Source organism: Asterias amurensis, chromosome 5, assembly GCF_032118995.1.
Source record: "Asterias amurensis chromosome 5, ASM3211899v1".
Classification (NCBI taxonomy): Eukaryota; Metazoa; Echinodermata; class Asteroidea; order Forcipulatida; family Asteriidae; genus Asterias; species Asterias amurensis.
Window position 1 is genome coordinate 19,033,348 of NC_092652.1, and position 12,056 is coordinate 19,045,403.

The 12,056-nt window shown below is 39.5% G+C and overlaps 1 protein-coding gene across 2 annotated transcripts in view; it reads left to right on the forward strand.

The window, feature by feature from the left end:
- The window catches only part of LOC139937577 (mothers against decapentaplegic homolog 3-like), a 41,493-nt gene that overhangs the window by 3,575 nt on the left and 25,862 nt on the right, over nucleotides 1-12,056 (forward strand). Inside the window, exon 2 of one of the 2 annotated variants that reach the window (XM_071932784.1) lies at nucleotides 8,725-8,781. The exons of the other annotated variant lie outside the window; for it this stretch is intronic. Coding sequence (XP_071788885.1) covers nucleotides 8,725-8,781 — 57 coding nt within the window. The remainder of the gene's footprint in view (nucleotides 1-8,724; nucleotides 8,782-12,056) is intronic. 2 annotated transcript variants of the gene reach the window in all.

Sequence of the window (12,056 nt, forward strand, 5' to 3'; positions counted from 1 at the left end):
AAAGATGCACATTATGCACTTGAACAAGACATACTCCTGGTATTCTGACTTATTTCTGTCTACTCATCACCTAACCAGGCAATCAGATCTTTTCCTTTTTGTTAACGGGACACCGACATGTAATTTGTGTAAAATAAATTGTTTTGACCTTGCCCTAGAGTTTTGAATTTGTAAGTCTTGAGTTTGGAGCCATGAGCACTTTAAAGGCACTGGACACCTTTGGTAATTGTAAAAGACCATTGTTCTCACTTGGTTTATGAAATAACAAACTCTCTGTAAAAGTTTTGACTCATTTAGTCATCGAAGTTGCTAGAGAATAATGACGAGAAAAAAAAACCTTGCTGCCCAAAATAATGAACGGAAAAAACCCTTGTTGCCCAAAGTGTGATTTTAGATGCCTAAAAGAAGGTTTTAGGCCTGAAGTCTTTCAATATTTGAGTGGAAATTACCTCTTTCCCCAAAACTACATTTCTTCAGGGGGAGTATTTTCTCACAAAGTTCTAAATTATCAACGGGTCTCCATTGATCGTTTACCAAGAAAGTTTTTATGCCAACAATTATTTTGACTATTTACCAATAGTGTCCAATGCTTTTGTTGAACATGCGCGTGACCATGCATCAAGTTAATGTTTTGGAAGTAATCTAAAGGCCAGCTGGGGTGCTTGGAAGATAATGTTTACATGCTCAGTGTTTAACTGGCATTTGGCCAGAAGACCGCAGTTCAGGGAGGACACTTCATTTAAAGGAATTACACTTTGTGAAAGGATCAGCAATGTCAAGCTGGTCTAAAATGTGAAATAAAAAGGCTCCTGGATGTTAAACAAAAACAATTGAGTTAGACTTTATAAAACGTCATAACATTAGGTAATGTTCATTGTTCAATGACTAAATTCGGTGCTCTTATTTGCTTTCTATTGCATCATCATTTTCTTCTTAAAGGCAAAGTTTATCTTTGGTTTTTGGAATCGTTAAATTGGTTTACCTACAATGTACATGGTGTGCATCATGTACAGAGTATGTTGTACAATGTACATTTACATCATACAATAAAACTAATCTGTATAAATTTCATTTGAAAAGTTGGTCGCATTTTTTAGATAGGCTTTGGCCAAAAATCTGGAGCGGTTACATGTATGTCTACGCAGAAAAAATAATCAGTTGTTGGAATACACAATATGCAGAAAGGTTTCTCAGATTAAAATGCTTTGGAATCCCTTACTCTAGTAATACTGTAACTTTGAAAGGAAATTGTTTCTGAGTGCTTCTTACCAAGTAAGTTTTTATGGTCATTAACTTTTTGAGTTAATTACCATTATTAGTATTAGTACATGAATGTACATGTATCCTCTCTTTTCAAGGCAAAAACAATAACAATTTTATATGCAGTTTGCGAAATAACCATTTAGCATGCCAATCGCACACAACCACCCGTAACTGCCCTGCTTGTTAATACTCCTTTGAAACCACCCACAACCTCCCTCGAAGTTTGATACATAAAAGTTGTATTTTGAGTTTTACACTGTAATTTCAAGCACAACAAACAGCTATAGATAAAGCAGCAAACATTGTCTCCAGATGACGATAGTCTAAAAATGGCACTATGGTTCCCTTAAGAAAAAAAATTAGTCCTACATGTATTTTGTCTACCTATAATGGTTCAAAGTTCGGATACTCCCATTAGAAACCTCTGTACAATGTACATACATACAACAGTACGTATTTACATCAAGTAGACTTTTGTTCTGTGTTTGTACGACTGTCACACATCATCCGGTACTTTGTACTTGAATGTATGTATTTTACAAACAGTGCAATGTATTGTAAAACGTAGGCCTGCACAGCTTTTTTTCGTGATAAACTTACAGTCGAGACACACACAGTTGTTTTTTACTGTTGAACACTTTGATTTGCAATGATTGATTTTACAGTGAGTTTTAGGTGAAAAAAATAAAAAGATATTTGTTTGTAACAGTGGCATTTGTTTTTTATTTCCAAATTTATGTTGTGATTATTTTTTATCTGATCTTTCATCTCTGTAAGTTTTTTTCTTACAGTCAGTGAGGGAAAGTGTCAATGCAACAATGTTTGCAAAGGGTTTCTCAAAGTAAAAAAAATCATTTCCCTGACCTAAAAATTGATCAAACTGGTCAATGCTTTCAAATGTTTACTTCATACACAAATAAAGTTTCCTAAAAAAATGTGTCTGTTGCCCTTTTAGGTGACCACACAACCTGTTGGTTACACAGGTTAAAAGCATGTAAGTGCATGCTTTATGAAATTGTGATAACTGTGGATTTTGTTATGGTGTGAATTATTGATGGTTTCCAAAGCTACAGTACAGTACAGTACAGTACAGTACAGTACATTGTATGTTGTATTTGATAAGAAATATCCTCAAATCCTGTAAACCGCACGACCCTGACCCTGGCCCAGCTAAACTGTCAACTGCATTTGCCATTAATACAATTAGCCACAAAACACCTGTGGGTTAAAAAAAGAAGAAGAAGAAGAAGGTATTAACCTAAGAGACTGTTCACTCTTGGTCAGCAAGTGAGTAAAATTCCTGGTAAGGTCATAAATCTATGCACAAATTGAATGAGTAGTCACTAGAGTATGATACAAGCATTGACATTCAAATTGAATGAGTAGTCACTAGAGTATGATACAAGCATTGACATTGACCAGCAGTTGTGGTACCTTTAATGTCAAATTTCTAGCGTTGCCTCCATGCAACTAATTCCGGTCCAAGGTGTGCTGAGTTCAAAGTTTGTTGAATTTGAAAAGATTGACAAATTCAACAGCTACTTGATCCAAGTGTGTGTTCTGTTTACCCAGATGGATGTGGGCATCAAACTGCAGGAAGAACTGTAAGACAAACTTTGGTCTACATGTATCAGTTTTCATGAAAGTGAATTTGTTGATAAACAGCGGTGTAGCTAGACCAATTTTAGTGGGTATAAATTCCAAATTTTTCGCAGTCCACCGTGGTGCGAGCGGATCAACAAAATTATTTATGTTTAACAGAACGGTTGCAATGTAAAACAACAGAGAAGTGCATGTGTACGCGCTGCGCGTGACTCGCAGCGAATGGTACATCATGCATGCACAATTCATCAAATATGGCGGCCGATGACGCCTATTGCAATCCATCTAATTTTATGAAGCCGTCATTGCTGAAGTGCAAGCTACAGGTATACACCTGTGATGTATGCATGATGCCAGGTTTCCAAACAGTTCATGTAATGGGGTTAAATGCATGCAATTACATGTAAGATGAATGGCCATTTGACTCAGTGTTCTGTTTTTGTGAAATTTGACACTCCTTAATATCATTAGCAAGTGTGTCTAAGGTCAATGAACAGTGGACAATATTTTTATAACTGGGGGAAATCTGTGCTGTGCTTGGCAAAAACTGCGATTCTTGGATGGGTCTGCCCAGCACTGCCTGCTGTGGCTATACAACACTGTTGATAAATGTAATGTTGCAGTATGCTGCCAACGATGTAGAGTGATTGCAATGTAAACAATACATTTGGATTCCAAAAAGATCTGCCTGTCATGTGAGACTTGTTTGCAAGGATGTGCAAGGTTAACTGTTTTTAGTGTGGCTGGAGGATTGTTACTTGTTCCTTGTGATCAGGAAGTGAAGGATTGATACATTATCTTTTACAATGAGTGTACCTGGACATTCTTAGTTTCCTGTCATCAACCAAAAGTTTGCTTTGTTTTTTGGGGGAATCATGTGTGTGGAATTGACTAGGTTTAGTGTTCTGGTAAACTTTGACTGAATGCGCTTTTCATATATTACCCTGTACAGATATTAGTTACAAATCAACATTTCAGATTAATAAAAAATTATTAAGTCGACAGTTTGTAGTTTTCTATGAACCCCTCTACACGTACATAATATCTAGGGCAATATGCAATTTCGCAGTACACCATGTGTACTACGAGTGTTCTATTGCTCTTCATATATACATGTACCCTGTACAAATATTGTTAACAAATGATCCACAGTTCAGATGAATAAAAAATTAATTTGAAAATTTGCACTTTTTTACAAACCCCTCTACATAATACAGTGTATCTAGGGCAATACGCGTTTGCAGTAGTCCATTTGTAGTTTTGTATTACGAGTGTTCAGCTTACCTATTTGTACTATGTGCATACTTGTTAAAATCTTTCGGACGCTTGTACATTTATGGCATTTGAAGGACGCTTCGTACGCACGTGTGAAAATAAAGTATTTTGGTGTGATTTCATTTCATATGAATCATGTTTTTACACCGTCACTCTAAACTGTAACAATTTATATAAACATAAAAGTAAATGTCTCTTTTGCGCAGTACGATATTCGAGCACACTCATAGAGTAGATTTGCCACATTTGGATCAATTCTTGTGTTGGGTAATGAGTGAGCAAGGCATGCTGGGAAAAAATGGCACGGCGAGATCGATCACCTCTGGGAACAAGGTTATATTTGAACGTACCCAGCTCTTTTACAGGCTTTGAAAAGTTGTTTCTTTCTTAAAAGGTATGAGGGGTTACACACATTCAATTCATAATGTATTGTCAGACAATATACTTATTACGGCTGATTATGTAATCAGTTTTTTTACTTTCAGCAGTTTGCATGATTTTCCAAGTGTCATTGAGAAAAATTTAACAATGGAAGGACTTTGCAAGTCTAGTACATTTAGGACATGGGTTTTACCCTCCTTTGGGTAGTTGAGTGTTGTAGCCTACTGGTTCTGGTTGACCAATTTCCTCCCATGTTGGACTTGTTTTCCCTGGGCTGGGTCGGGATCACTTGACAACTGAGGAAGTCACACTCCAAAGGAAGGAAACCTTCAATGACGTTGTTAGGCAACTTACTATAATCAGAAACATGTTTCTGAGGCAGTGGACCAAAATAAATTTGAGCGGTTATAAACAATTGTCATGACTCAAGTGTTGTTGGTCGCATATGGAGTGCTGCCCATATACTGCTGGCTCAGATTGCAGGCCTGGTTTGACCTGTGTCGGTAATTGAGTACATTGTCTGTGTATAGGCCTTCTTTGTGCATTTAAAAACTTGGCCGTGAATTGTTTGTGCCTAATTGTGACAGTGGAGTTTAACTTTGTGACGATGCTTGTAAACTACTTGTATACTAAAATCAGGCCTGCAATTTCATCTTTGAAAGGGCAAGGCCATTTTCATTTTTCAAAAGGCACCCGTCCTGTGGACAGTCTTAAAGGTAACCTTGGAAAGCTTGCAAGACCAGGGGCAATGGAAGCTAAGGTCTTCGTGGTCTCCTTACTGCTTGTAAATTAATGTGTTGCCTTGTCAGCTACATTGCACATTGTTTTAAAAAAAATACTGTCAGCACTATTCAGTGTGTAGCAAGTTCAGGCCTGGTACTTCACAGAGGCACTGAAGGTGAATTGCCTCCATGCCTCCTGATTATTGCCTTGGTGCCCTTAAATTGAAATGCTCATTGTAATACAATTTCCTCATACTTAAAGGCACTTTACACGTTTGGTAATTGTCAAAGACCAGTGTTCTCACCTGGTGTATCCCATCATTTATAAGCATGAACAATCCTGTGAAAATTTGGGCTCAATCGGTCATCGAAGTTGCGAGAGAATATGAAAGAAAAACACCCTTGTTGGGCGAATTTGTGTGCTTTCAGATAGGAATAAACAACTTTTAGCTAGAAGTCTTTTAATATTTTAGTAAAAAAAATACTGTCAGCACTATTCAGTGTGTAGCAAGTTCAGGCCTGGTACTTCACAGAGGCACTGAAGGTGAATTGCCTCCATGCCTCCTGATTATTGCCTTGGTGCCCTTAAATTGAAATGCTCATTGTAATACAATTTCCTCATACTTAAAGGCACTGTACACGTTTGGTAATTGTCAAAGACCAGTGTTCTCACCTGGTGTATCCCATCATTTATAAGCATGAACAATCCTGTGAAAATTTGGGCTCAATCGGTCATCGAAGTTGCGAGAGAATATGAAAGAAAAACACCCTTGTTGGGCGAATTTGTGTGCTTTCAGATAGGAATAAACAACTTTTAGCTAGAAGTCTTTTAATATTTTAGTAAGAAATTCTTTCTAAAAAACTACGTTGCTTCAGAGGGAGTCGTTCCTACAATGTTTTATACTATCAACAGCTCTCCAATGCTTGTTACCAAGTCAGTTTTTAAGTTAATGTTTGTTTTGGGTAATTACCAAACGTGTACTTTCCCTTTAAGGGGTGCCCTTGAAGGGTCTCTCTCGAAGTCCGGCTCACTTTAAAGGTCTAAATTGGTTTAATCAGAGCAAATCAAAACAAAACAGCTTTGCGTGTTACAATTGTCATCTAGTTTATTATTATTACTCTGTTGTAGTACATTTTTTTTTCTTCGTACAGTGCAGCAGGGCCCAATTTCATGGCTCTGCTTACCGTAAGCATAGATCGGTGCTTACGGAAGCAGGTAATTCTGTGCTTACGGCAAGCGTATTTTACGGGTTAGCGAATTTGGGCTTCTGCGCATGCGTACTTCATGTTACTAGGCATTCTAGGCTTACAAGGCTAGCACAGAAATTCGGCGCTTGCACGTAAGCGGGGAATCGCGATCATAAGCGCAGAATTCGGCGGTAAGCAGAGCCATGAAATTGGGCCCAGTTGGCTTCAACAGCACATTCTAAAAGTATTGTGTATTCCTACAGTGTGGTGCATGATAACATCTGTTCACAAAATGCCTTCACTTCGCCCTCACACATGTCAACAGCTTTGTTGACATGGTAACATTCTGAAGGCCTAGGTTCAAAGTGTCTACTCCTATTCTAAGAGAAAATTGCAAATCAGATGAGAGTTTTATTTATTTATTAGCAGATACATGATGTAACATACACATGTAGACCTTATCGCAAATACTCGGTACGCGCACAATAGGCAATGGAATGAGGTGCATGCTGGTCTAGCTAGCTATCAAATTTGATCACTAGCTAGACCAGCATGCACCTCGTTCGAGAGTTTGCGCTTGCGCAATGGTACAATGTATTTGTTAAAAGGTCTATGTACGTCTTACAAGGCCAATAATTTTTCTAGGCATTGAGCATGACAGGCCTTGAATATGGTGTGTATTATCAAGGTCACTTCTCTCCCCAACCCCTCTCCCAAAGTTTTGCTTAGAACTACATACATGTAGTAGTGGCCTCCCACCCATGTTCATACCCTCTCATGTCCTTTATGCAGGCCTGTATACGCAGGCCACGGAGGCCGAGGCCCTCGTTGTCCCTGGTTTTACATGGAGGCCGAGGCCCTCGTTGCCCCTGGTCTTACATGGAGGCCGAGGCCCTCGTTGCCCCTGGTTTTACATGGAGGCCGAGGCCCTCGTTGCCCCTGGTTTTACATGGAGGCCGAGGCCCTCGTTGCCCATGGTTTTACATGGAGGCCGAGGCCCTCGTTGCCCCTGGTTTTACATGGAGGCCGAGGCCCTCGTTGCCCCTGGTTTTACATGGAGGCCGAGGCCCTCGTTGCCCCTGGTTTTACAAGGAGGCCAAGGCCCTCGTTGCCCCTGGTTTTACATGTCGGCTGAGGCCCTCGTTGCCCCTGGTTTTACATGGAGGCCGAGGCCCTCGTTGCCCCTGGTTTTACATGGAGGCCGAGGCCCTCGTTGCCCCTGGTTTTACATGGAGGCCGAGGCCCTCGTTGCCCCTGGTTTTACATGGAGGCCAAGGCCCTCGTTGCCCCTGCTCTTACATGGAGGCCGAGGCCCTCGTTGCCCCTGGTTTTACATGGAGGCCGAGGCCCTCGTTGCCCCTGGTTTTACATAGAGGCCGAGGCCCTCGTTGCCCCTGGTTTTACATGGAGGCCGAGGCCCTCGTTGCCCCTGGTTTTACATGGAGGTCGAGGCCCTCGTTGCCCCTGGTCTTACATGGAGGCGGAGGCCCTCATTGCCCCTGGTTTTACATGGAGGTCGAGGCCCCTGTTGCCCCTGGTTTAACATGGAGGCCGAGGCCCCCGTTGCCCCTGGTTTTACATAGAGGCCGAGGCCCTCGTTGCCCCTGGTTTTACATGGAGGCCGAGGCCCTCGTTACCCCTGGTTTTACATGGAGGCCAAGGCCCTCGTTGCCCCTGGTTTTACATGGAGGCCGAGGCCCTCGTTGCCCCTGGTTTTACATGGAGGCCGAGGCCCTCGTTGCCCCTGGGGTTACATGGAGGCCGAGGCCCCCGTTGGCCCTGGTCTTTGCCTTAGAGCCCCTTTGAAAGATTGTCCATTGGAAATTCCCATTGCAAAATAAAATGGCCTTGCCCTTTCATAGATGAAATTCCAGGCCTTTTTTATTTTGTAGGACGGTTCAGGTACATGTACTTTAAATATACATTACAATAGGTCAATGTGAAAATTAAACATCAAACATGAACTATAGTATTAAGCAGGAAACTATTTCGTCCAGCACTTTTAATAGCAAAGTGTTTCGACTTTTTTACACACTGAATGCTGATAATATTGGGTAGCAAAATTGTGATTTTTGAGGCAACTGATAGTGATACAATTTGTAAATAAAATCATTGAAGGTTTCTAAGCCAGAGCACATGATTAATGTACACTTCGTGAATTTTGTGATCAGAAAGCATTTTTATCCTGACGAGAGTTTCTTGTCAGATTTGTGTGATCGTACATTATATGGTACCATTTAATATATTTTATTTTAAAACGGGTCTTTATGCATGGTCTCTTGTATATTTTCAGATCAGAGCATGTGATCAGTGGGTCTCACGTTTTGGCGTACTCTTCCAAAGCCCAATCGTAAGTCACACTTGACCATTGCTTGCTCTTTTCATCATGCACTTTTTAAATCATGTAGGAATATAGACCATAATGTTCATTACGTAGTTGTGCTGTGTAGAATTTTAACAGTTTGGTGCCAAATTGCCACTGTACGTTTACATTTTACCCCCCAAAACACCCCCCCCCCCCCAACCCTCATTCCAAATTCAATATAAAATCTTGTCTCAAATCTGGGAGAACAATATTAAACATTTAGTTAATTCACAAAAATCATCATGTAAAATAATTCACATGAATTATATAAAATGCTTTAGAATGCACCTAGAGTATTTGAAACTCGGATAAACATTTAGTAGAAAACATGATGAAGACCTCTTTTCAATTGGCCAAACTTCCAACAATTTTGGCCTTAGAACATTTGTGCAGTTCTTAAAGCCATTGGACCCTTTCGGTTCAGAAAAAAAAAAAAAGTTCACAGATTTACAAATAACTTACAGGGTTTACAGAAGGCAATGTTGAAAGACTTCTCTTGAAATATTATTCCATGAAATGCTTTACTTTTTGAGAAAACAGCAAAACAATATAAATTCTCGTTAACGAGAATTACGGATTTATTTTAAACACATGTCATGACACGGCGAAAAGCGCGGAAACAAGGGTGGGATTTTCCTGTTGTTTTCTCCCGACTCCGATGACCGATTGAGCCTAAATTTTCACAGGTTTGTTATTTGATATAGAAGTTGTGGTACACAAAGTGTGGGCCTTGGACAACACTGTTTACCGAAAGAGTCCAATGGCTTTAAACCAATGCCACCCCCCCCTTGAATGTTTGTGCAGTTCTTAAACCAATGCCACCCCCCCTTGAAAAGAAGTTCGCAATTAAAAACTTTTAAACACCAGGGTTTTTGTATTTATTTCATTTTGCATGTTTTGTACACTGTGATATTCCAGCTTGCCATGGACAATTACGGCCTGGCTGTCCCAGTTCCAAAGATCACCAGTGACAAAATAAACAACATTTTTCGGGTACTCCTTGTCCATTTTGTTTTTTTATTTTGGGGCTACTGTTTCGAGTTTGGGGGGCCTACATTGTGAGTGTTGCTACATTGTACGAAGCTACTTTTTTACTAGTGTGCACTATTTGTTGAGTTAATTTAGTAGGCTTACTTGCTTGATAAAGGTTTCAATCCTCCTGTTTCATATTTACCAATTAACCCATTCAAAAAGTAAGCATTTACAATAAATAAGTTTTAATCCATTGATTTGATGCAAGAACTGTAAAATTACTGTATCATAGTCGTACTATGAAGGTTTTTAAAAAAACACCTCAACCCATATTTTGTCAACTTGATACCTACAAAATAAGTGAATGCAATGTATGCCAGCCAGAATGTTGGGTCGCTCCCAAGTTTGTTCACAAGCCCACATGTCCACCATGTCCACTGTAGTAATGCGCTCAAATTTTTTGGAAGCGTAAAAAAAAAAACAGAACTGTTTTCACCAACTTTGGTGGAACTCGTCGAGTTGCGTTTTTGGACGATCTTATCCCTATTCTGCCTATGAATTCTTTGGTTCTTCAACAACCATTTTTATTGATTTTGTTGTAATGAGGATCGGTTTTATATAGAACCTATAAAGTTGCTCGGCAAAATTGACAAATCATCTTAAAAAATTAATAAAAGATGAATCTTAAAAAATAGGATCCAGTTGTCATGATCTTATTTAAACGTATGTTCTGTCAGACTGTGTGCTTGTGCACCATTCATGTCTGCCATATTGTTCCCTTTTGTGATACAAAGCTACTATAGTGTGTAGCTTTATTGGGGCTTGATTTATATTGTCACAAGGACATCATGTTTAATGGATGTACAGCACTGATAGGGCCTACAAACTGTACATTTGTAAGTAACACTTGTACATTACATGTACATGCATGTCTACACAATGAAAAACATTTGACACACAAAATTGTCATGACTGCTTGGTACAATCATCTATAGTATTTAAGGACCTTACTTAAATGGTACAATGTGTTTGTGGAGTTGTGTGCATACGTACTATAGCTGCCAACTGTAGCCCGATTCTGCAATAAGTTCCCTGAAATTAAACGGGTCTTTTAATGTTTTGGAATGCACACATTTGAAAATCTGAATGAAAATGGAAACTTTTTCCCTACACATGTAGTAGTAACTCTAAATTTCTCTGCAGTTGTACAAAATCTCGACCCAATTTCAAGATGCAATGATGTTGGCAGCTATGACATGTACTGTACGTATACTGTACGACGTTGGCTAGTTGGCCTATCATGTACATGTACATGGTACATGTACGTGTACATGCTGCCTAGTGTATGATGGTACAATAGACAAACAGAAGGCCTTGTCAAATGGAAATGAAACAAAAAAACAAACAAACAAACAAACGAACTTGTGGATATAATGTGTACAATGAATTGGTTGATGAATGTATCGACATGCATGCCCTCACAACGTACCAGATTTGAGAAAGAAAAGCATTGTGTATTCACAATGCTGTGCATACACATGTACCATGTCTTACACAATAGTACAATTTCTAGTGTTCGAAATGTCATTGACCTTTCCACACACTAGGCCCTATTGAGTACTATTATTGATGTTGTATGGACTCAACTACTATTATGCATTTCCTGTATCATTGGCCGCCGATCGAATTTACAATTACACAGGATCAGTATAGGATTTTTTTCTCCTCTCACACTTGCTACATGTACATACTTGTATTTTTGTAAGCGTTCTTAAAGAAATTGAAGACATCATCCAGGAGGACTTATTGAAGAATAAAGATGATCCGACTCGTCTTTACTCGTGGAAGAGTTTGTTAACCCCTGATGAAAGATGTATTAACTTGAAGGGCAAGGCCCTTTTAGTAAAGGGCACTCCTGAGTCGTACGAGGAAACTGTACATTTTGCATAAGAGCGTGGTAAGGGTCACCACCGAGGCAATGACCAGGGGCATGGAAGCAATTGCCTGTTAGGCCTATTGTATTGAGGCCTTTATGAAGCCCCTGGCATGATTTCGTGCTTAACGACTGATTTTGTGCTTTAAAAGTGCGCAAGTTTCCATTTCATACAGTGTAGTGTGCTGCTAATTAATGAAAAACAGTGACGTAAAATATGCAAATTGGTGAACGTGCGAGCTGATCACCCAATTTTCTTGCCAACGTGTAAAAAAATGCCTATTAAAAGCTTATAAAAAGCAAATTTTTAGTACAAACAATTTTTCCATCATAACTCAGTCAGCACGGTTTGTTT